This window comes from Anser brachyrhynchus (genome assembly GCF_964034855.1).
Source record: "Anser brachyrhynchus genome assembly, chromosome: 14".
NCBI lineage: Eukaryota > Metazoa > Chordata > Aves > Anseriformes > Anatidae > Anser > Anser brachyrhynchus.
The window spans coordinates 19651346-19677480 of NC_137709.1; the positions used below are offsets into that span (position 1 = coordinate 19651346).

Sequence of the window (26135 nt, forward strand, 5' to 3'; positions counted from 1 at the left end):
CCTACCACAACAGGAATTTAAGAAAAGTTTACTTAAAACCCTAATTTTCTGACATCTGGCAACACAGACTCCCTCTAGTGGCTCAGCTTGCCAAAGTCGAAAAAGGAACAGCTGCAAAAAGATTTATGAAGTTCCTTGCTGTGTGCCCCACCCTAGTTAGTTACAGGGGTGCCCCTTCTTACCAGTGACTCCTTGAGCTCCCTTCACCCCCTCTTCCCATCAAGAGCTGTCGGCCACATCCTTACCCCTCTCGTTTTTTCACAGCACTAGCTCTGAAGCCCCTCGAAGCCTCCAAATCCTTCTGCAGCCATCCTGTGAGCTCATTCCGTATTCAGTGATAACATTCTCTCTCACTGGTGAAATGTGTTATTCTCAACTAACCCACAGCACATTATCAGTCTTTTGTCCTCGTCCTTCAAAGATTCCACCCTGACTTTTCCTGTTTTACCCCAGGTCAGGCTCTGCCCTTCACTGGAGACTTGTTCCAATAGCAATGCTCAGCACCACTGCAGACAGCAAATGCCCTGACTCCTGTATCAACGTGCATCTTCATGGCATTGTAGCTAGTGTGTACTTTGCAACATGTACATGCAGATATGTTCATATTTAAATTCATATCTATTTCTGTATTCATGGGCAAAGACTGGTCTTGCACAGCACCAAGCTCATGATCACTGCTGCAATAAAGAGGGCCCCACTTCCAGGAAGCAGGGTCTGGTGGGAAAGGGCCTTCCTCCAGAAAGGCCCTCAGTACCACCACAGCCAAGGGCTGCCCAAGCAGAAGGGCTGAGGTCTGTCTCTCCTACCAGCACGGGGTACTGCTCTCTCATAGTTGTGGCAGGGACAGCCCAGTTCTCCCGGTCCTTCCTGCCCAGTTCAGCCACTTTCAGATAGGGCAAGGGGTTGCCCACACCAGCCCTGGCACAGCCCCTCACTGTCAGCATGGCAATGCCCAGCTTTGCCTCCAGAGCATGAAGTTCACGCATACCCAACTATCCCACCACACACAGAGTACCAAAATAGAGAATTGATTATTTTCAACCTGCAGCAGTTAAAGGGTGGAGGCACAAGGAAAATTTCAGTTTCTACAAGTACTGCTTAGTTGCACCTCAGAGACCTGGCAGGCACCAGTAGTGCTCTCCTCCAGCACTCAGTCACTGAGGGATAAAAAAGGCAGACAGTACAGGCTCCAGAGCAAGAAAGAACAGCCAAAGGAACATTACATGTAACAGATAAGGCTCAACAGGTCTAAAGCCTGGATGCTTGGACATGCCTGCAAAAGCTGCAGTTATCCTCTCCTGACAGCAGCACAGCTGTAGCCCAGGCACTTTTGATACTCCTGACTGCTTTTACCCAGGGGATTTTACTCTCAAAGTTTTGCCTGAATTAGGAAGAAACAGAAGACTCAGGATCTGGTCTCTAGGAAGCACTGGAGCAGATTCCACAGGGCTGCTGAGCATCCACATGAAGGCAGCACTCAGCTGAGGCTGCAGCGCTGTCAGAGCCTGCACCCAAAGTGTATTTTTTAATCATGCTGGTGATTTACCTCTGGATTGCTGGGCAGAGGAAATGAGGTCAATTTATCTTCAGAGACTGCCCCACCCATGCTTTTACTTCTGCAGGACCTTGTCTCAAGTTGGGAAAACTCTCTTGACACAAAGAGGCTGACAGTACAGCTAAAGAAACCTTTTGTCGAGAAGGCCCAGGGTTGATTGTGAAACTGAAACCAAATGCACATTCCTGACACCAAACCAAATGCATGGATGGTAACAGGTTCTTTCCTAAGTGTCTAAACAGCCCAAAATCAGCTATTTGTCTGGGATTTTTTCCAGAAGTTGGATTCCTGAGGAAAACATTCAACCCCTAAATACCAGGGCTGTGAATTGAAGCAAGTGCTTTCTGAACTGGGCAGTGCTGCCAGAACACATCTCAATGTTACAAGGGTAATAAAGCTTAAATATGCTCAGGTTAGAAACTGGTGTTTTCTGGGATGTTCTGTTGGCTGTTTTAAGATCTACTGAAGCTTATGGAAGTTGAGCTTATGGTACCATGAGGGATGTAGCATCACCAAGTGCCAGTGTCTCTCGTTTCATGGTGAGTACCACTTTGGGGACAGTTAGAGGGACATGATTGTATTTCTATACAGTACTTTGCTAACACTAAAACTACAGTGAAAATAAAAGTTACAAGATTCATGGCTTTGCTAGCCCTAGAGAGACCAATTGCCTCCAGGCTTCTAATTTGTGTTCTTTTTAAACAATGGAAGATAAAAATGCCCTTGGCTGATACACTGTTCCCTGTAGCCACAGGGTAAAGGCGCACTGAATTCTTTAGTGCTGACTCTTACCCTCCATTTCACATTAATGGCACAATGAAACCCATTACAGATGCCTGTACTGTGCATGATGCACCAAAGGCAAACATCACACCACAGCTGTCAGGTTGCAGGAGCGAGATGTAGTAATGCATGATGTTACCATGGTGCCTCCTGCTGCCAGAACATTACAAATAGGATGAATTATCTGATGTGCACTTAAGTAATTTTACAGAGCCTGCTTAGAGATTATTTTTATGGGAGCCTCCAAGTTGTCCTTGGAGAAATTCAGGTGAGGACTTAAAGTGATTCTCACTATCAGAATACTGAAAAGACGACACTTGACAGACTGATAGCAACTAGAAAAGTACCTGTTCTGTGTACTTTGCTACAGTCCAGATTTCCCAATCCCATTACACAGTTAAACTGGCCTATTAAGGATCATTCAAACTAAGAATAACTCACCAAACAAGTACTCATTTTCCAAGCTGTGGATTTAAAATCCCAGATAACTCAAATGCTGGCAGGAAGTATAAATCTTATCAAGTAAGCCAGAACATTACAAGCAATTTTCAGGAGGCCTTCTGTTACATATCATAATGCTCTGACACCATTCTGAACTCGAGTTGCATCTATTCCTGACAACACCCCTACAGAGAAATAAAACCTTACAACATAAACAATTATATATATATAAAATATAAATATATATATAGTAAAATAGTTAAGGAAAAAAATTAAATCACCACTAGAAGTCAGTGTTTATACCTAATTAAAATGATAGAAAGCAGTGCAAAATTCCCAGAGGTCAGGCTGCCTGCACCTCAGAAACACAGCACTTTGTGGGCTTAATAGTCAAGTTTTGCAGCTGAGGCTAAGTTTATATTTTCTAGATACAAAAGACTATGTCTTCACAACTGTGATCTCATTGAGTCGCTGAAAGCAGGATGTTCAGTCCAAAGTGATCAAGCGTCATCAGAGCTTTGTTCTCATGCAAGTCACAAGGACACGCATTTCCCTTTAATCCCAGCCAACTGAGTTGAAAAGCACATGAAATGGGAAAATAAAAGCCAGGTGAAACAAATAGATCTTTCTGACAAATGGTTACAAAACAAAGCTTCACATAAGCTTTGACCTGCATTAGCCAGAGAACCCTGTGAGAACAAGAAGCCTCAAAGGAGGTACAGTACTGTAGAAAACAAGTCCAGTCACCTAAAATTCAGTGCTGAACTTTAGCATCTGAAGAAAATTGAAGTCAACTTCTTCATTCATCTACTAGAAACTTAACTCCAGGTTTTGTCATTGACATGTCTAGTATTGGACAACAGATTTTTTATTTGATCTTTTAGACAAAAAAAGATCATGACTAACACTTTAAAAAGTTAATCTTTTTTTAAAAAGTTAATCTTTAAGTACTAAATATTAATTAGCTACAGTGGTAACAAAAATCTTATTTTTGCATTGTGTGGCTAAATACAAATTTATACCCATCATGACATTCTTAGCAGCACTCCCATTTTGGCTCAGATCGGCTGCATGATGATGTATACCTTTTTGATCTCAACTATTTACAGATAAAGCCTTGAAAGAACTGCTTGCTTCTTATTCAGGTCTAACTTTGACTGGCTTGTGTTACTTGCCAGCAGCTGCAAAAGTATGTGTAGAAAAAAATCAGATGAAATACTGTAAAAGAAATCCTACAGAAAGTATTCCTCCATACCCAAAATACCTTTCCTTCATAATTTTTGGAAAGTTCCCTAAAAACTGGAGAGGTGAGTGGGGAAAAAAGGACTCAAAACCTAGGACTGTTTATTTTTTCCTAGACTTTGAAAGATTTAATCATTTCTTAAGCAAAGTAAAATAACACTGGCATGAATTTATTAGTTTGTCCTACTGTTGTTACCTTATGTTCTAAACCGCAGCAGCATTCATTCTCATGCAGACAGACCAGTAGTATTCCTGAAGCTCTGACACAGACTATGCTTTCTGCACACACATTCCACTGTTTCAAGAGTAACAACTTTGGAGCCTTCAGGCCTGAAGTCTACCAGTATCAGGAGGCTTATCTGAATCATTGAATTATCATTTATGATCATTATACAAATGCTTATCCACACTGATGAAATCTTGCAGCTAGCAATCATGCTCTAAATGTATTTGGATGTGTGCATGCGCATATGCTGTGAACATGGCATAAAAAGAATTTCTGGAGGTGAAGAATAGTTATGTGCTTGATCGCTGAACTCTAAGTTCCTCTAAAATAAGTTATTTTTACTACAAAATGTTTCCCATAAAGCACTAGTGTCTTTCCAGATGTAGTGTCTGGACATGCAGTTACAGCCTACATTTATATTGATTTATTGTCCTAATTTGGTTTGAGATATTGTAATGTTATTTTGTGTCTTGCATTATACCACACAAGCATTTTTACCTGTGTGTCTGCATAAGAGACCACACGATGGCACTGTGTAATCAGTTTCAGTGCCTTAGTTACAGGAACTTATGTAAAGTTCGGTTTGAACTCTCAGCTCATTTGAACTGGTAGATACAGGAAGTTAAATTAAGTTGCTCCCTCACTTTAATTGTTAACCCTAACTTTATAGTTAGGTCTCAACACCCATGGCTGGCAGAATATACCCAAACTTTGATCTCAGCCAAGATGGCCCAGCTAATTTTAATGCTTACCACTAAAGAAAAGATCTGCAGAAACCTGAAGTCTCTGTACAGAATTACCTTTAATCATGTCCTTTTTTTTGTTAGATGTCCTTCTGATTTTTTAAAAAATTTCTTGCCCTTGGCTTGAAACTAGAGAAAGAATAGCTGTTATATACTTCATTGGTATTTAATACTGCCTGATACCAAACAAGTTTGAGGAAAAAACAATAATTATCTACTTTTATTTCAGGTCTGATAATTCAGAAATAGAAAATTTCTATGCCTACCAGATTAAAGGTTGGAAATTGTCTAGTTAGAAATTCCTAGAGGTTCACCTGCCTCCTGATGAGTAAAAAGCAGTAAGGAGATGAAACTTGAGGAAACTTCTAAAGCTAGGGAACAGTTAAAACAGATTCTTTGCTCTGCCTGTTACACTTCCAAAGACTGAAAAGGGTTTTCACTACCTGTTACTGTGTAGCAGGGCAAACCCATTCCCCTCAGCACCTACACGCCAGACATCGAACACACAGGGGTTCCTTCACTCCAGACAGTCAGGTAGTGTTCCCAGGCTCTCTCTGCAAAACCCAGCAGCGCTGTGCTCTACAGGGGCATAACAAGCTGCCTAACAGTTCTGAACATGCTACAAGCTGTTGGCACCTAAGCTCATTTTAAAGATTCACTAAAGCATAAAAGAAGTCAGAGACCTGCATGTGAGAAATACTGTAAGAGCTGTTCTCTGAACAGTCTTCACTATGTCATATTTCCTCCTTTTTTTTTGGATGGGATCTATCGGTCACTTTCCCTCCAACTCTATGCAGTTGTAAAAACTACATTCTGGAAATCTATCTGTAGTCTCACATTCCTGACAACCTGCTCAGAATCTCCATGTGTGTTGAGTGGCAATAGCAGCATCACTCCGTAACAAAATTTAATAAAAACAACAGCCTACAGAACATAAGGGCCCTAATTACAAACATTAGCACTGTGTCATTGTGCCCTTTGAGCTGCACAGTAAAAAAATAGAATGTTTAGCTACTTAATATTCTCCAAACTGGGAGCAAGCTGTAGAATGCCTGTCTAGGTACTAGATTAGTGATAGGCACAAGGAGGGAAAAGAACAGAAATGCAGATTTTGACACACCAGTAGAACCTACAGACCACAGCAAATTCTAGCATTTTTTCAATACCTGCCTTCAAGGGATTCTGAGGCAGTGAACAGAATATACGAGTGCTTGTAGAAGGCATACCACTAGTATTGGATGTACTTTTTTTAGTTCACCTTTATGTAGAAGCAAACTGTTGCACACCACTTAATGAGACATCTTTGTATAATGCTGGCATAAAGCCTGGCATGCTAGTGTCTTACCTACTACAGCAGTCATCCTGGTGTTTGCAAAGTACCACCATAGGAATGGGCAGCACTTTCTTAGAAAGTTGACTTCTGTGCACAGGAGATGGGAAGGAAGGGCTAAGGTTTGAAAAGTTAGCAATCCTACCCAGTATTATGCCAGAAAGATGTCAAAGTCTCAAAAGCCACTAACCTGGTCTCATTAAACTGCTTCTCTTACACCTACTTGCCTCCAGCCCTGGAATAAGTCATCTGAAGTACATACCTACCAACCACAAAAACAAAGCTGTGGAGAAGTTTCCATCCCTTATTTGCCAGTCACAATTACATTAAGTTTGACATGGTTGTTCCTGTTCAGGATACTAGAGCTCAGGTGCCTCATGCAAGAGCAGAAAGACCTCCCATCTTAGCAAATCACCAGAAAGTCACACCATTGACTCGTGGTAAAGATGAGTTGAAAGCAGCTCAGGCTGCTGAAATTCAAGTAGATCAGAGTATTCCCCAGAAACTATAAATGCAAGTTAAATCTTAAGGCCAACTGCTAGTTTCATCTGCAAAACTGGAAGCATAAGAAATTTAGTAGTGGGTAGGATTCCTGACTTTCACTAGGAACTCTGCTCCTGAACTGACTTCTTGCTGCCTAGAGGAAAAATAAAGATCAGAAGTACAGCTGTATGCATTAAGTAACTTCATTTGCTATTAATTTAGCCTTGTCTCTGGCACACCAGCTTGCACAGACATTGCAAGTGATCATACTGCTTCTTTTCCCCTGAACTTCGAGCAGCTGTTTATAGAAGATATCAGGAATCGCCTGTACAACCTTCATAAAACTTGCACTACGATGGAGTAGCCTATTGCAACCCTAATGAAGTAAAGTCACCCCAAACCAAGTTTTATCCAATGCTGGATAGCAGCCAACTGTAAGTCATACCACCTCCAAAAGGTGGACGTGTCTTAAACCATTATGAAAAGGAACTGAGACCATTACAAGTGTGAAAGAAGAAACTATTGAATTTGCACTTGTGACATGAAGGATGAGGGTTCTTCCATCCTTGCCTCACACAGCATAGACAATACCAACAGTGAAAGCCACATAATGCAGTGACAAATAGAAGACTAAGTGGAAGTACACATCTACATAAGGATCTAAGATGCCCTCCTAGACAACCACTGAGAAGAGCAAACGTGCAAGAAGTAAGAGTGTCAGAGCAGTACTAGTTCTAGTAATTTGCATTATATCAAAAATGATTTTACATGTGCAGCTTTCATAGCTTGTCAGATAGCCTTGTTTTCAAAGCAGTATTTTACTACCTGCATCTTATACACTTGGTATATTAGCTCTACTGAAAAGAGAGAAGTCCTGTAATACACACATTAAACTAGCCTTTATTAAAAGTATAATTAAAAGTATAGAATTCAACAGAAGCTTCAGAATGTTTTTAAAGCTCATAGGTTCATAGGTGGCATATCAATGATCTCATCCAGTGTAGAAATGAAGTCAGTAGTTGATTGTAGCAAGTCTGAAAGTTAGAAATAGAGCAAATCAGTTTCTCATGAAGCCCAGAATTTTAGTCTCATACAAGCTAGCTCCTAGTGAGTTCGCATAAGCCACTCGAATGACTATGGGAAATACTGTTGGACAATTCGTCCAAACTAGTCATTTAGCAATACACTGCAGAAAGCTACACAGCAATATGGCTTTGAGACCACTATCAGTGGAGTTGACCAGTTAAATTCAGCTTGGCTATACACCAAGAGTTGCTTGATATGAGTGTCCTATTCTGGCACTTATGAAAGTGATGACAGTTCACTCTTGCAGCCAACTAGCTTCCCTCCCAGACCACTAATGAGCGCTGTATGCACTGAAACTCATGCTGGTTTTCCACTTACTAGACTCCCATGATATCTCTTCAGTCTTCACAGGTGAAGGAACCATGTTCAGAGGTTTTTCAGAGGTGCTTGTAAATATCTGGAGAGGAGCACCATACAGGTTGATATCGCTTACTCTGTACTCTTCAGGAAGATCAAAATTCTCAAAGTCTGTTTGGGAGAGACACTAGTATAGTAACAGTGTACAGTAGCATGGGAAGCTGCAAGTCATCCTAGATTAAATGAAGTGAAAGTAGTTCCAGAACGACTCAGTCTGTTAGTTACATCTTGTAACTGAGGGTGAGGTAAATGAGGGTGCTCATTTGCAGCTACGCCTTAGCTGCCCACAAAATCTTCTATGCTAACACTTATCAAAGTGTATGTAACTGCTAGTGTAAAGCAGGAGCTTTTAGGAATTTCTTTTCAATCACTACACTGTCAACTACATCAAGCAGCACATATGTGTAAACCAACACTAAAAGTCTTCAGTACAATAGCTTTTGCACATTTACTTCAACATAACCTGGACTGTTTGAAGGCACATTGTAAAGGACTGAGATAGCTCTCCCCACCACAGAGATGACCAGTTTTAGAAGTTTCAACTATTTTATCCTACAGAGTAGGGATTTCTCTTCAGTTACAGAGTACCATCTTGGCATACACTCTTAGGAGAAGTCTACATTCAAGTAGCCCTTTATATAGTTGCCTGCTAGATGCCATTTAATGAATTAAGAACTATAACTTGGTTATTTGGAACTAGCTTCCTGCCACTATAACAGACATGGAGACTACTACATGTTTGGAGCACAACTATTGCAGTTAAAACATTCAAACACAAATGAGGTGGTGCTTCAAAAAATGGTAAATACCCTTATGCTTAAGAATGGACTCTGGAGAAGCACATCATCAGGTTGTTTACCACTGCAGCTTGGCCATTCTTACAGCGTCAACCCTTAAAGCCTGATTCTTTGTTTTAATAATTACCCCAAGAGTTCTTACCTCCAGGATCATAGCAAAATATTTTTTCTATTTCAGGGAAGGGTTCTTCAAGTATCACATCCTGGCTCTCTAATCCAGCAGTCTTTTCAGCAACCTTAACAAGGAAAAGATACATTACTTGAGCTAATCTGTTTTTTCAATGTAGTATCCTTTTTGTCTTTTCTGTGCTGGACAGCTTTATAGACAAGAATACTGTCATACAGTCCTCAGTTACATCTAAATTCTAACACCTTCTATGCAAAGTAGCTGAAGCATTTGCCCTTATGCTGCTTCGCTTTTGTAACTGTACCATATGCACTGGCAACAAATCTCTGCTGTACAACATTTAGGCTCATTATATTAAAGCCCTGCTAATTAAAATGTGAACAAGACAGTAACTCAGGCAACATTTTCTTTAGAGCCACTTCTTTACCTTTACATATTCGCTAAGCTGTTGTATGCCTTGTATCTATGTAGGTAAGCCCTGCACCCCTTCCTTCCTTCCCACCCACCCTTATGGAAGGCAGTTGTACTTACTTTCTTTGCAGTGCAAGGTAGATTTTTCTGTCTCATCTGCTCTTTCTTGCTTGTGACTCCTACAGTCCTGTTCACGTTTCCAAGAGCCTTTCTGACAGAGTGTGATGTGGCTGGAGATGTTTTAATTGTTTTTTTAGGAAGTGGCGTACTGACTTGAGTTCTTTCAGACAAGACTTTTGCTGGGGGAGGAAAGAGCAAGCTTTAGCACCATGTCAACCCTAAAGCCTGCTTCATTAGGTGCACATGCTAGAAAGCAAATTGTCATTCTCTACTTATAATTCAGAAGCATAAGCCCTCTCTATGAAAGGCAAGTAATTTTCACTTTCATAACAATTGATAAGCTTAGTTTTATTTTTATATCTAATTAACCAGTTCTGCTCTCTATTCAAATTGGTGAATAATGAAACCCAACTCATGCATCTTACTCTGTTCCCCACTACTTTAGCAGGGCATATACGCACATGATCCTGAAGGGCGTCTTAACTGATTCTTAGCAGCACCAACTTCACCATTCTCCTTATCTAAGAAGATTAGCGTTGTCATCTTCAGGCTGGTGAGATCACTCTAGAAAGGCATACAGAGAGAGAAGGAATAAGTTCTTATTATTTCTTTCAGCACAGTTTTTAAGCAGCACTACAGGCAACAGAGCTAGTTCCAAGAAGAGGAAGATGAGAAAATCACCTGGCTTTTGTCATAGACAGCACTGAGGTTTCTGAGTGGAGAACGACATGCTTCAAGTCATAGGAGCTTGACTAGAGACTTATGGCTGAAAGTATCCAAGCAGATAGCAAGCTCACATCCCCCATGGATTTGAGAAAGTTGCAAAGTCTCCCTAACAATCCTACACAGCAAGGCCCAATATCTTTGGGTCACTGCCTCGCTTTTCTATGGTGTTTATTGCTGCTTACCCCACCAAGGAGAGCAATACCGGGAGGGTAGCGAGGCCCTGGCACGGGCTGCCCAGAGAAGCTGCGGGTGCCCCAGCCCTGGAGGTGCTCACGGCCAGGCTGGGTGGGGCCCTGAGCAACCCGACCCAGTGGGAGGCGTCCCTGCCCATGGGGGAGCGCCCAGCGCTCCCTCGCTGCCCCCTCCCAGGGCCTGCCCGAGCCCCCAGGGCCTGCCCGAGCCGCTCTCACTGCACCCCAGCCCCACTCACCTGGGGCAGGCAGCAGCAGAACCCCCAGCTGCAGCAGCGGCGCTGGCTCTGAGGCGCCGCCCTCCCGCCACCAGCTTTTAAATCGCCTCTGCCTCTCCCATTGGCTGCTTCGACTAACGCTCAGGCACCCGATTGGCTCAGCGGCGCTAGTGGGCAGGGCAGGACCGGGCAGGAGCGAGCCCGCCCCCGACGCCGCCGCGTTGCTGCGGTGCCGGCGTGAGGCCGCCTCGGGGGACGGTGCCTTTAAGGGGCGGGGCTCGAGGAGGAGCCGCGGTGCATGGTGGGGTGGCGGCGCGGTGCTGAGGCCTAGCTGGGAGACGGGCGACAGGGAAGGCTGGGGGCGGTAGGGGTGCAGTGTCGCTGCGTCACCCCTCAGTCACCGCTCCGTCACCTCGGTGGTGTGGAGGGGCCCGTGGCGTCGCTGGAGGAGGGGAAGGGTGGAAAAGCGACGAAGTAAAGCTGCGCGAGGCGTGCTGCCCGGTGGCGTCGGGCCGGCTCCGTGCGGGGGTCTCGGTTGGAGGCACACAAAATGGCGGCTGGGGCGGCAGCCAGCGGCAGTGCCGCGGGGGGCCCGGGCGAGGTGGGCCTGGAGGAGCCCAAGAAGATGACGAGGGAAGACTGGAGGAAGAAGAAGGAGCTGGAGGAACAGAGAAAGCTGGGGAACGCGCCTGCTGAAGTGGACGAAGAAGGGAAGTAAGTTTTGTTAGCGCGCTGGTTAAAGGGGCAGGCCACAAAGCGGTCTTGTTGGGCGCGGGATGGCAGCGCTCTGGGGGGCGCACTGCGCTGCGGGAGGAAGCTGCGCGGGTTCATGAATTTACTTTGAACGTTCCGGCCTTCCTCAGAAAACCGGCGTTTCTGCTCCAAAACGAAGCGTTCGCTGTTTACCCGGTCTGTTGGGGTGCTAGCCCAATAAATCGATGTTTACCTGATCTGTTGGGTGCTGCCCCCCTTACGCGAACCCCTACAAGGGGTGTTTTACAAGGGGTATACACAGTACTGGGGGACTTTACAGGTTGTTTATTCCTTTTCTTTGTGGCATCTACAAGGCCCCTGCTCACCATCCCGTGGCCTCCGGAAAGAGAAGCATTAATGTTCTCGTTCTCAGTAACTGCATAGAATGAAGTATTTAGTTTGGAGTCAGGAGTTTAGGTGAATTAATGGTAACAAAATCTCAAGGAAGTCCGTTTGCATACTTGAGATGACCTTACTTACAGCATTATAGTTTCAGTGATTATTATCACTTTTAAAGCATTGAACTTAATGTAAGAGTTATTTGTTAGGCTAAATTGCGAGGTGTGTTTTTTATTTTTTCCTGTGCCACGTATTTATTTCATGACATCTTTTACAGAGATATCAATCCTCATATTCCTCAGTACATTTCTTCAGTGCCATGGTACATAGATCCTTCTAAAAGGCCTACGCTAAAGCATCAGAGACCCCAGCCAGAGAAGCAGAAACAGTACAGCTCTTCTGGAGATTGGTACAAACGAGGAGTTCAAGAGGTGTGCAGAATGTTTTTGTCCTGAAATAAAGGTTTTGTTTGAGGAAATAAGAGTCATTGACATCCTGCAATTTCTAGGTCTGTGTTTCTGAGGGGGGCAAGAGCTGGGAATTTGTATTCAGCAGGCATGTTCCTGTGTTTGGTGATAACCAAAATAAGCATTTTGGGTTTGGCTAGAGCATATGTGCTTTAGTGGTATTGAAAAAAATGAATTAGTTGATAGAAACACATACATGAATGTTGCCGCAAGCTTGTACAATACTTGTCTTTTCTGTTGTTTAGCATGCAATAGCTACCAGATACCGTAAAGGAGCTTGTGAGAACTGTGGTGCGTTGACACACAAAAAGAAAGACTGCATGGAGGTAAACTTGACCACTGTTGATGTTTTAATGGCTTTGAAAACAACATGAGTTCTAATCTTAATGAAAAATAGCTAGCTAAAGTAAAAAACTACTATTTTGAAAAAGTTACTTTAAAAAAGGTTACAAGTATCAAAATTCTGTTTGAAAGATTCTAAAACAATAGTGCTGTAGGAGAAACAATTGAAAAGTGAAGAAAAAAATAACTACTGTTCAGGGTGGTGTTCATCATTTCTGTTTGTGATAAGCACTAAAATAAAAGGTAAAAGTGTTTGGCTTTTAGTTCTTCATGTTAATTTATTTTAACTCAGATGCTGTTGTGGCTGTCTGTTTCACGTCAGCTAGAAGCAGTCTGCAGAAACTAATCGCTTCTTTAACTGTTGAAAATTGAGTCAGTAATTGGTATTTTTGAGTTGGTTGTATTACTTTAAAATACAGAATTGAACTGCTCACGTTTACTTAGAATTTGGAGGCTTACTGTGTTGAATTTAACTTGATTTTTTTATAAATTTTATATAAATTGATATTGTTTTTAAAGGTGTGTATCTTAGCAAGCAGCATATTCCAATCTAATTGACCAATGCATTTATTTATTTATTTATTCAGAGACCCAGGAAAGTTGGAGCAAAATACACAGGCATGAATATTGCACCAGATGAACATGTGCAACCTGAACTGATGTTTGATTACGATGGAAAGCGAGATCGTTGGAATGGCTATAACCCAGAAGAGCACATGAAGATTGTAGAGGAATATGCCAAGGTTGATCTGGTGCGTAGGTTATATAGTTTATAATTTATAGCTTATAGTTTACTGGGAAAAGTTCAGCGTTTGGCTTCACTAGGTGGAGGAGTGCTTGCTACGTGCACTGTTAATGTTGGACCTTGTGCGGTATTCATAATGGAAAGCGGGGTGGATTCTGTGTTTGATAGCAAACTTCACTTGAACTGAAAGTTGAAATCAGAACAGACAACTGAGTATGGGTCTGCAGTAAATGAAGTGTCTCTCCGGATTGCTTACCTTTTACTACACAAGTTCTAGAGTTTATTAACCAAGATGCACATTAAATTGCAGGCAAGAAAGGAATTTTTAAGCTGTCTTTACTACCTAGAGTCAATAAAGCTGTATTTGTAAGATCATTCGTATTTTTTTTTTTACTTAAGAATCCTTTTTCTTCCCATTGTGGAGCAGGAAACTATTTGTACATGTCTCTGTGGTTCAGTGATGTCAAATACATGTAAAAAATAACTTCATGCTGCTTTAAAACGTCATTTTAGATGACAGAATTTGATGGTTCCTGTGTGAATCATAAATGCTTGCAACATCTGTCATGAACTACCTTAAGCACTGAAATTCTTAACTAGATTATGAGGACACAATAACAAAGCATAGTTGTTGTTAAAAACTACTGAACTAAAATAAGCTGTATTTTCTTTAATTATGATGGACATAGTAATGGTATAGCTGCATAAGCTCTGGTAAATTGGTTTATTTACCAACGTAATATAAAACAGTAAAATGGTTAGTATATGTAGTTTCCTTGAGGCTTTAAAAGTAGTGTGGTTAAGCATAGGTGTAGAGGAGACTACCTCTAGGCTGCTGTTTTTTTTTTTTTTACGAGCACCCAAAGAATTAAATTTCTGTTTTCTTATAATAATGAATAGATTTTAAATGGCAGCGATCACGAGAAATGCTTATGAAATTACTACATACTTGCTATTAAAAGACAATATTAAAATAAATGCATTTGCATGATATGCAGGCCAAACGTACACTGAAAGCGCAGAAGCTTCAGGAAGAGTTAGCATCAGGAAAGTTGGAGCAAGTGGTAAGTAAATCAAACTCCTAATTTATTTTTGTTTAGGCTGAGTGAAAATAAAACAGGTTACTTCTCTGATGCTTTTATTCTCTGTACTTGTTTTTCTACTGCTTTTTATACTCTTCAGTAATTTAAAGCTCTTCCTAGCACCAGCTTATTTTGTCACATGCAAGAATTCAGAATACCTTCTTCTAAATGACAGTACTTGCCTTTTGGGCAAAAATTCCTTTTGATTATTAATCTTCTAAAATTAATGATGTGGAATTTTGGCTCAGAAAGCTTGTTTCTCATGTAATTCAGTTCACACAGAGACATGTTTTAAGTATTTAAGGACTGTTTTGTCTGACTGATATTGGAGCACTGATTGTTATGCAGATTGTTTTAGTAATGCTTAGTATAAATAGGAATAGGAAGGTATTTTATCTTAAACCCAAACTTGTTTCTTCTTCAGTCATTGCTTTGACTACTTGCAGTGTGTCTGATTATTTGAAGGCTGAACATACATATCTACTTCCCTCTGGCATGTAACTGAAGAGTACGCATCTTCTGTTAACTTCTACAAGCTCCCCTTAGGTTATAGGCACCACTTTTGATAATCTTTGATACAAAATTCAGATTTTTAAAGTCATTCATGATAATATTCTAAGTTTATGAAGTGGTGAAAAAGCAGAGATTGTTACTGGTCAGAAGTATTTTTTTAATTGGTATTCTTAAAAAAAAAAAAAATTTAAAACCACCATCAACTAATAGACCACATGTGATTGGGTCTCCATTTTCCATGATTATCACCTTTCATTTTGTCACTAGATGGCAGAATGAACTAAATTTCTGACCCAACACAAAATACAGACTACTGATCTTACGGGTAGAAAAGTGTTTTTTTGTTTGTTTTTAATGCCTGTATTCACCACAAACATTTTTAGTTTCCATATACTTTTTTTTTTGGACAGCTTTGCCATGGCAATTACTCTCAGGTTAAGGGCTAAAAAGGTTAATAAAAAATCTGGCTGTGTTTCGCTAGATTACCAAGCGTGAATCAGAAGCCATAATTTATTCATGTCAGTCATAACAAAATACTTGCATACATATCTCTTTAATATAGATTTTTTTAAGCTTTTAGAGGTGAATCTTAGTTATATTTACATGATACGAAATATTCTAGTCTAAACCATTAGTGTTCAGAGGTATAACAAGCTTTAGATCAAAGTGACAGTTCAAAGCCTTTGCAAGAAAAGCAAATTCTAGAAATTTGGTTTGTAATCCAGTGAAAAGGTCTCCAGCTTGTGTCTGTAATAGTGATACTTACCAACTCTATTTTAGAATATTCAAAATGGAGTGATCTTTGTGCATTTTGTGCTACAAGTGCATTGTATTTTCGCAACCAGCCTCAAAGCTCTGCTTTGATTGGTCTTTATCTCTCTGCCGTTTTTCCTATCTGCACTGTCTTGTCTTCTCTTCTGCTGATGTGCTCTTTGTTTGCTGCAGAACTCCCCAAGACACCAGTGGGGAGAAGAGGAACCAAATTCCCAGACAGTAAGATGATTACCCACTGCATCACACCATGGGCAGAAAAAAAAGACCCGTAGTTAGTGGAATAGCAAAACAAGGGTGGCATAAGGGTTTCAATGTTGGGTTCATACCACTGGTTGTCTGTTCCCTTTTGGAAGAGGTTGTTGGATTTCATCGAGGGTTTTTTGTTTAAGTCATACGTGTTGTCAAACCATAGGGGTGCGAGCAAATAACATTGTTATTTGCATGGTATATTTTGCCCTAGATAACTATTGGTTTAATATTGTCACAGTTACATTTTTGTAACTGGAGGAAATGGAAGTCCCTTAATCAGTATTTCTGAAATGCTGAGTGTATCTGCATGATAGATTTGCATGCTTAGGCCCATTTTTTAATGAAACCACTAAAATCAGATTCTTGTACTTGTCTCTGGGAAGTTTTCTGTTTCTCTCCTCAGGAAAGAGAGCGTAACAGTGAAGATGAAGACGAAGATAAATATGCAGATGACATTGATATGCCTGGGCAGAACTTTGACTCTAAAAGACGTATCACAGTCCGAAATTTACGTATTCGGGAAGATATTGCAAAAGTGAGTAAAGAACTTTATTTTTTCCTTTTATATTCATATTAGTTAATTTTAAAACTCATACCCTCAATTATTAGTGTGTTTTGAGGGCTTAGAGGTTAAAGTCTGTCAACAGTTCTCTTCCTGCTCATGTTATAACTTCTTCAAGGTCTATCTCTTGCACAGATATTCCGTTATTTTAAAATGTCTAAGCTGGGGGATATAGCAGTAATTTCAATTCTTTAAAAATCATAAATTTTAATCGAATATCTTTTACGTTGTATGTTTGTGTTTTTCTTTTTTTTCCCTAGTACCTAAGGAATCTAGATCCAAACTCAGCTTATTACGATCCCAAAACAAGAGCGATGAGAGAGAACCCATATGCCAATACAGGCAAGAATCCAGATGAGTAAGTTAAAACAGGGTCATGCTTGTGTACCCAACAAAGTCTTACAAAACTTTTAGAGCAGTCTCCTTTTTATTTTATTTCATATCTGTGTGTCTTTTTATTAATGAATCCCTAGTCAGTTACGGATAGAAGAGTCTTTCAATAATGCTTTATAGTAAACATGGAAAAAATGTTTTATTTATTAACACTTTTTTTGTTTTAGTATGTAAAATTAGTGTGTTAGTGATAGTGGGCTTTAATCCTCAGGGATGCAGGAACTACCATTTTGTGTACTAATCTGACATAGATCAAGGATTAGAACACTGTTGTATGTAGAAGAGATATCGGTAAACAGTAATGTTGTACACGTAAAGTATTTTCAGTAATGGATCTAAAATTTCAACGCCTTTTTTGTTGGGATGCATTCAGCCCTGGAGACTGTCCTGGAGTATTTGTGGTATCTGACTAAATGCCTGAACTAGGATCAAAAGCTCCCCGTGTATTAATGGAGTCTGCACAGAAAAAGTCTGAAAACTTTGGCATTGTCTAGATAGACAATTACAGAGTGCCACAGGCAGGCTTTGGGTTGCACATAAGGCTGTCTCGCTTAAAACCCAAGTCAAGCACTTGAGCTGTGACCCTGCCTTGACCCATGTTGCTCTGTGGACATACAGAGTAGACAGGCTGTGAGTAGAAATGTTTTTCAGGGTACTGTAATTGGATTAGCTTGCTGCCTGAAATAGAATGGCAGTGGCTAAATGCTAGCAAATAATGCTCTTTCCACCTCTCCCTGTCTCCAGCAAGAATAATGCCAGTCAATTTTATTTTCAGATGAAGATGCTTTCATTTCTCTCCAGAGTCGTAATTTGACCTTTGTTCAGTCTGTGTTTCTGCAACAGCACTGCAGACTAAGCTTTTCAGAGTGGCTTTGGGAGATGAAATAATGTTGACAATTCAGTTTCCCACTGTTTTCATTTTCAGCCTGCGTTCCATCTGCTCTTTGTCAACCTCTACAAGGGGTGTGCAAAAGGTAACAGGGCAGTAAAGCTATTTCGTAGCTTGAAATTGCCTGAGCAGAAGGAGAGATTCACAAATCCAAAAGCAGGGGTCAGTGCTACAGTATCACGTACCACTTGTGCAATTATTGTGCAATTAGGCCCAGGCCTGACTCATGGTATCCCACACAGCTCCAAGACTCTGTAGCATGAGTACTCTAAAGTGCTGTCTAATACTGTCATGACTATTGTGAGCCTAGACTTTAATTTCATGTATTGAACGAATGCTTCTCTCCATCCGTTTGTAACTCAGGACATAAAAGAAAATTTTTACTTTCCTATTGGTGTTATATGATTTGCTTAAAAGAAAATCATGTTATTTGCATGCCAAAAATAATATTGTTCTTTCCTGCAGAGTTGGTTATGCAGGTGACAACTTTGTTCGTTACACTGGAGATACCATTTCAATGGCACAGACTCAGTGTAAGTGTTTATTTTTCTGTGGTTTCATGGGGTTTGTTTTTTTGTTCTGTTTTTAAAGAATGGGTTTTAAAGACTTAAGTTAGCAACACTTTTTTTTGCAAAAGAGAAATCTTTCTAGATTGAAATTGTCTTTCAAACTATTAAAAAATTAAAGATAATAATTTGAATGTATTTTGAGAATAAACATTGCTTCTTGTGAACACAGTGTTTGCTTGGGAGGCTTATGACAAAGGCTCAGAAGTGCATCTTCAAGCGGACCCTACAAAATTAGAGCTACTCTATAAATCCTTCAAAGTGAAAAAAGAAGATTTCAAGGCACAGCAGAAAGAAAGCATCTTAGAGAAGGTAATAGATGTTTGGTTTTATTTAATAAGAATTCTGTCGAGTTTGAATTCTGGTTCTTAGGGAAGAAATACATACTACTACTACTGCTATGTGAAAATGCATCAGCTGTTCTGATGAGCTTTATTGTGTGTATATATATAATCTCATCTATTGGATTCATTATATTATTTAACATAGGAACCTTTGAAGATCTGTTAGTGTTTCTTTGGATTACTGGGAGCTCTTCCCTTAACTGTCAGAATTTCTCTAGTGAAAAATCCGACACCGGTATGGAGGAGGAATCCAAATCTTAGATGCAAGTTTGGCGGGGGGAGGAACATACTGCTCTGGTTATACCAAGGTTGTATTTTTCCACCTTTTGGTTTGGTCTGAAAAGTTTTCCCGCTTAGAAATAATCTCTAAAGTAAGAAATATTACCGGTGTAATTCTCCAGGAATAGAAGAAAACGTCAGTGGCTGTGAGAGGATACATAGTTCTCTTAGCTATTCACTAAAGATTAAATTGTCTCTACCTACTTCTTTTGTTGTATTTTGTTCTAGAGGTGTGGACAGAGAAGGCACCAAAGATGTAAAAAATTTCATGTGTGCTTAACTACATAGACTTTTTTTTAAGCTAAATTATCATATGTCATTTCTTTTGTATTATAGTATGGAGGACAAGAACATCTAGATACCCCACCAGCTGAATTGCTGTTAGCTCAAACAGAAGATTACGTGGAGTATTCTAGACATGGGACAGTTATCAAAGGACAAGAGAAAGCTATTGCGTGCTCTAAATATGAAGAAGATGTGAAGATCAACAACCATACAGTAAGTACTTACTTGAAGTAAATAGATATATATCTATATCTATGTATGGATAGATAGAAAGATATACACACACACATATATATCAAAAAAATCTTCCTTTGGAAGGGAAAGAGGTGTAGTAGATGCAGTGCAATATAGTTAAAACACCAAGTAGATAAACTTCTCCTTCCCTAAATGTGACACACTCTTCTACTACTAAGGAGGAATTTTAACTTCTCATGATTGCAATGTGAATGAATTTGAGGAAGTTGCTGTGTTTTTTGTTCTTTTTTTTTTTTTGAAACCATACCTGTAAGACTAAGGTAAAATTGCAGAAGTGTTTCTCATAACTTCCCCTTCTGGACTGTTTGAATAGGTTGCTTATCAGGAAATGAGGAAATGATGTCAGGAATAATTTGCAGCCTGCTTCTTATGGGAGTATTATTATAGATGTAACTGCTGTGGTGTCTTTTCTTGCAGTGCATTTGGGGTTCTTACTGGAAAGAAGGCAAGTGGGGTTACAAATGCTGCCACTCGTTTGTCAAGTACTCGTACTGTACAGGAGAAGCTGGGAAAGAAATTGCTGTAAGTATTGTCTTTTTTAATTACTTGAGTAGAGCTGGAAGGCATTCATCTGCATAAGCTTTAGGTGGTTTTGCTTTTTTTTAACTTGTCCTTCCCCTTTCAAACATGCTTTGTAAATGGATATCCTCTCCCTTTTCTGTTGTATAGAATACTGAAGCAAGCTTACTAGAAGAGCAACCCAGAGAGGAAGAACACATGACAAAACCCAAAACACTGATGGAGGTGAGTTGTTTACCTTTTGAAGGGACATATTTTTCCTCAGCATTTTGCATGACCTGAACATATGTATAACTACAAGTTTATGCAAGTCATTCTAAGGAGTCTAAAAACCATCAAACTGAATTACTGTGTCATTTACATCTTTGTTCAAAACTAAACTCTCAAAAATCCCTACTGTCTACTAACGCTATGAGGGCTTGAAATTAGTTCATAGAATCGTAGAATATTGCTACTGTTTACTAGCAGAATCTTAACTGCTGCTGTTTTTCGGCCTTAAAGATCCACCAAGAGAAACAGAAAGAGAAGAAAAAGAAGAAACATAAGAAGAGCTCAAATTCAGACAGCGAGGGTGAAGAGAAAAAGAAGCAAGAAAAACTTAAAAAGGTGCGCTATACTCTTCAGTGTTGCAAAAAAGAGTTTGCACTGTTGCAAAAAAAGTTTGCACTGTTGCAAAAAGAACTTCAGATATGTTTTACAACATTAGTTTTATGAAGCCTGTAACATTTCTTGTGGAATTCTGTGGACTGTTCTTTGATGCTAATTTTGAGCTGAAGCAAATTTAAAGTGCTGTTAGATGTTCTAAAGCTTCAACTCTATTTGTCAGGCAAACATGCAGTAAATAGTCTAGTTTTGGAAGACTTAGTTTAGAAGATACAGAATACTTCTTTCCTAGTCGCCTGTTACAGCAATAGATACAAAGACATTGCAGAACACAGCAACTTGAGATCAAAGAACAAAGGCATTGTCAAAGCTCGACTTAGAACTTTTTATCCCATACTTGGGCCCAGTCTCATAGCTGATGCAGTAAGTCCGTCCACAATCTATTGACTGTTGCTGGATGGACCCTGTGCAAGCACAACACCCTGCCTTGGGTGTGCAGGGGATATTAATGTTAGACTGTGATTAATCTAAACATTGTAGAAGAGTAATTTCTTTTCAATAGCAAGACGGAGCAACAGTAGTAGTTTGAAAAATGGGATAATTTGTATTTCAAAAAGCATATTTTCATTTTAAAATCATTCTGAAACAGGGGAACAAAACACAAAGATGACATGCTTTCTTATCTGCTTTTGTACTTTATGGATCATGATTACATTTTAGCTAAAACCCATGAGTTTCTTACTGGATTTTGGCAATTGGAAGGGCATTAAATTATCTTGTTTGCAAAATGCTAATTTACTATCATGTTATGCTAAATGCTCAAAAATAAGCATTAAATAGCACATGTGAAGTGTGCTGTAGGTGGGCATGATGTGCATTGCTTAGCCCACCATTCTGCCTGCTAATTGTTTGTTATACTAGAATATAATGTAAACTTTTGTTGTTGGTTTTGGGTTTGTTTGCTTTTTTTTTTTTTTTGCTTAACTTTCTTTGGATTTCCCCCCCCTTTCCCTCTTCCATTTCAGGCATTAAATGCAGAAGAGGCTCGTCTCCTCCAAGTTAAAGAAATTATGCAGTTAGATGAGAGGAAGAGACCATACAACAGTGTATATGAAACCAGAGAGCCAACCGAAGAGGAAATGGAAGCCTATAGAATGAAACGTCAGAGACCTGATGATCCCATGGCCTCTTTTCTTGGACAGTAGCCTTGAAGAAAATCATTCCAGTACACGGGAATTTTTTTCCATACTTGTTTATGAGTCTATAGACGCTTACCTTCCATGTGGCTAATAAATGCCAGAAATGGCAGAGATTTTCTTTGCAACACAGATGTTGGTAAAAACTTCTTTCAGCAGATGTAAGCAGTCCAGTACTTGGAGCAATTTTGTATGTGTGTGTATGTATGCACATAATCTGTGACTGTGTGTGTATAGATATATACACACATATATATGCGTGTGTGTGTGTACATATAGATGATAAAGAAAAAGACTACATCCACTCTAAACTCTCGATTGGAAGGGAAATGATCTGATGCTGGCTGTAATTCCAGAAATTCCAGATTTATTTGGCAATGAATGAAGACTTTAATAAATTCAGTAAAACTGACTACCCAAAAGAAGTGATCGGCAGGTGTCGCTGTTAATATAAAGTAAAAATTGTCAAAGATAAATTTGTACACCTACTGAAGTCTAACTTTTATTTGTAAATGGACTTTCCTGTCATATGGCTTTAAAAGGAGAAATAGTTAATTTGATCACTTTATAGAAAGAATTTTGGAAATGTAAAATTGATTGTACAGTTTTGGTTAAATTAATATAAAGGTCTTAAATGCTATGTATCTGTTGTAACTAAAAGGCTAGAAGAAACTGTATAGAGCTTTTAAATTCTGATTGTTTCTGCAGATGTTAACATATATTTCAGCTGTGAAGATCTAAGTTTTTTTGGTTTTCTGTTTTAAAACAACATACATCTTACTTCTACAGCTTCCAGAATCCTGTTACATGGTGGGATGCTAAGTGTTAGACTAATACCTTGTGATGTCATGCAGCGTTTGCTATATGTTTGGCAGTATTCCTCCTTAAACTGGGAATTCTCCAATGTAGCTATTAAAAGTTGAAAAAATGGGAGAAAAACTTGATGCCATAGCTTTAGAAGCAGAAGGATTTGACAATTTGTTCTACTGAAGCTTAAACAGTCTCATTAAATGTGGCTTACATACAACCAAATTAAGTATGGTTATGTTAATGGTAGGACAGGGAAAACTTTGTAATTCTAGCTCTTCTAATGAAGAACCTGATTATAATTTCAACTTTGTAAATAATGAATTATATTCTACAGTTAGTAGAAGCAAATGATTAAAAAAAAATATATATATAGTATGTTTCACCTACTCTCACCTGTAAGGCTGGTTTCTTTTTTTAAGCTATTTTTTTCTCCAAATCTGCTTCCCCTTTATTTTTGTTACAGAAATACTAATTCTGAATGCAGACTTTAAAATAAAGCTTTATTAAAATAAAAGTCCACAGTCAGGTTAATAAATCTTATATAAAGCACTTTTAGCACTTGCAGAAGAAATATACCGAACTAGTGACACCGAGGATCTTCGTTCAAGGTGGAATTGTTAATATAGCCAAGTACTAGAAAGGAAAAACTAAAGAGTGGAAATTAGTTTTTCCAGAGGTTGCTTTTATATTTTCACAAAAAAAACATGGACTTAGAAAGTCAAAGGGAAAACTATTAGGGACATTATTTCCCTTCTGCTATACCAGTGACTCACTTTCTGAGTTTTCACATCAGCTCGGGTCTTGACCTTCCTACCTTATGGATGATTTCAAAGCGAATATTACTCTCTTTTTTTTCCACAAGGAATTACATACAGTAAGTGTAAATTTAAATGTCTTGCCATGTTTTTGATTTCACAGCCACCTTCTGAGGAGTAAGTATTTTAATTTAATATACAGAAATGCTAATAATGGAAATCTTGTGTTAGTCTGCAATGCAGCTCTATGTTACAAGTTCTCTGATATTGTCACTGATGATCAAAATTTTATTTTACTGTGTTCCAGAGATCTTCTGCTATGATCTGAACGCAAATTGACCTTGAATGATTTTTCTGAATTAGTTGGTTTGAACTGTAAACTCTTCTTCTGAGGCCCGTAATGTTTGAAGTACTGGCCAGCAATACCTCTAGGTGCCCAGATACCTATGGCTGTTCAGAGTCACGTTCAATTTGGGGCACAAGGACATGTCAAAAGGGTCCATGTTGCCAGTTACTTCAGCCATTTGGATACCTCTCTAAAAGTAGCTAGAGATTTGATCCTTTATAAAGGAGTCAATTCAGAATGAAGAAAAAATAAGGCACTGGTCTAGGCAGCCTTTAAACTTGTGGTTAATGCGTATATTTTTTATGGACATGGGGAAAAAGAGGAGAGTTAAAGGCACGTGTATTTTAGAGGCTGATGTAACATGCTAGATGCTCTAGGACCATGCGTTTATTAGAAAAATTAACCAAATCCTACCTTAAGCATGCTTGTGTGGTTGGTTTATCTTTTCAGTACCTGAAGACATGACAGTAACTTACTTTTCAGCATGCCTTGTCTTGCCCTGCCAAGAGAGAAGCTGCAGGGAAGAGGGACCAATAGCCTCTATCCTAGAGCAGTTCCAGGGAAAAAAGCAGTTAGTAGCATCTTACTCAAAATACATGAATGACACAAAGTAGATCTCTTCTGGATCAGTCTACACAGTTAAAGGACAAAAAGATTAAACTGTGGTGTTCTATTTATAGGATAGAGGTTAAATATTAAAGAACATTGTGAATCTAATCATGAGGATCAATTTTTCCTCCATTTGCTTCCCCTTGGATTTGGCATGCAATATGACTGCATATTCAATGATTATTTCCTATTGCACAAGCTGATTTTTTTTTTTTCTAAAATGAGTCTGAAACAAGTTTGTCAATGAGCTTGGCCTGAACCTAAAATGAAAATGAGTCTACTCTAGTGGAGGCAACAGAAATTCAGAACTACTGTGTTTCTTCCATGCGCACAGAAGTGAGAGGAAATTCTGTAGCCTGTTAAATTAGTCAAATTCTCCCAACACAAAACAGACCCACCCAGCACACTCAGGGCAGCTTTCTCTGAATCTCGCCTTTGGCAAAGCTCACCATTTATTTTCCCCAACTCCCAATTGTTTTCAGTAATTGCTTCAGTTACCTCATTTTTTACCCTGTTGAGTTCTGGTTGTCTGAGGCGTACTCGATCTGCAAACTGTGAATGAGCCCGTTGATTCGAAGACGATCACATTTTTAGCACACAAGTTAAAGGAGAATCCTTTATTTTTTCTTGGAAAGTTTAGCATCCTGTGTTATCTTCCAAAGCCTTCGAGGCACACCAGAAGCTCACTCTTTCGCTCTCTCCATGTTTCTTTGTAACTGGATCTTTATGGCTTCCCTGCCTGGGCTAATGAAAGAGATGTGCTGTTCTAGGTGCGCAGTTGTTTGGGGATCAGAAAAAAGCAGGAATGGTAGCATTAGTTACAAATGAAATGGAACTGGTCCTTTATCTTGCACAGCATTTTCTGTGCCCACTAAACCACTGTCTGTGCCCAGCCCCCCCAACAGCTGCAGTTTTCCATGCCATTTTGGGGTATAACTTTAATTACTCCACGCAGGCCAAAACACTATGTCCAGGCAACTCCTCATTGTTGTACTCGTTCTCCTGTTGGCATTAGTTGTGGTGGATGCACCAAAGAAATAGACAGAAATATCATTCTGACTTAAACTGGTTATTTTACATGAAACAAGTTTGTTCACATCTCTTAGGTGACCCAACCAGAGACAGCCAGAGAGAGCAGGCAGTAATGGGTTTGCGTCTGCAAAATACTAGCACGTTTCAGGCCTCAGTGGAACAGGAAAAAAAAAATCTAAGGAAGCTGCTCCATGGACAAATAAGCAAACCCAAAATTTCCTAGCAGCAGTCTTAAAAGGATATTCCAGTAACTCCAACACATTTTTGAAAAGGCACCACCACCCAGCCACTCACTGCAGTGGGATCTAAGCGCAGCCCTTGGCCTGTTGCCCTGTCTTCCACACGTCTCTTAAGAGTGGGACTTTTTTCTAGCTGCTTTTCCTTCCTTATCACATTTGCACACGCATTTGTTCCAGGCTTTTAATGTAAAGCCAACAACTACAACTTTGGCTCCAACAACACCTCCCTCGCAGTTTTATCCCAGTGTGGTGGTTTTACCGTGCTAGGCAGCTGAACTCCACCACAACCGCTCTCACTCCCCCTCCTTAGAAGAGGAGGGGAAGACGTAAAGGAAAGAACAACTCATGGGTTG

General features: G+C 39.7%; 2 protein-coding genes across 4 annotated transcripts; one reads left to right on the forward strand and one right to left on the reverse strand.

Annotated features, from left to right (window-relative positions):
* Positions 1–7683: 7683 nt before the first annotated feature.
* Positions 7684–10984, reverse strand: PTTG1 (PTTG1 regulator of sister chromatid separation, securin). 2 transcript variants are annotated; one of them, XM_080555436.1, is made up of 6 exons: positions 10858–10984; positions 10163–10265; positions 9702–9880; positions 9186–9279; positions 8208–8357; positions 7684–7837 (listed from the first exon to the last, which is right to left on the reverse strand). In XM_080555436.1, the coding sequence occupies exons 2-6, from the start codon at positions 10242–10244 to the stop codon at positions 7764–7766; spliced, it is 579 nt and encodes a 192-aa protein (XP_080411562.1). In that variant the 5' UTR covers positions 10245–10265; positions 10858–10984; the 3' UTR covers positions 7684–7763. The 2 variants fall into 2 exon arrangements, with proteins under 2 accessions (XP_080411562.1, XP_080411563.1); XM_080555437.1 differs by lacking the exon at positions 10858–10984 and adding an exon at positions 10383–10463.
* Positions 10985–11108: 124 nt separating this feature from the next.
* On the forward strand, positions 11109–23315 carry SLU7 (SLU7 homolog, splicing factor). Of its 2 annotated transcripts, XM_080555406.1 has the most exons (15): positions 11109–11550; positions 12206–12359; positions 12641–12721; positions 13325–13489; positions 14481–14546; positions 16023–16070; positions 16504–16635; positions 16923–17020; positions 18410–18477; positions 18683–18822; positions 19470–19631; positions 20091–20195; positions 20343–20417; positions 20694–20798; positions 21821–23315. In XM_080555406.1, the coding sequence occupies exons 1-15, from the start codon at positions 11387–11389 to the stop codon at positions 21998–22000; spliced, it is 1743 nt and encodes a 580-aa protein (XP_080411532.1). In that variant the 5' UTR covers positions 11109–11386; the 3' UTR covers positions 22001–23315. The 2 variants fall into 2 exon arrangements, with proteins under 2 accessions (XP_080411532.1, XP_080411533.1); XM_080555407.1 differs by lacking the exon at positions 16023–16070.
* Positions 23316–26135: the final 2820 nt, after the last annotated feature.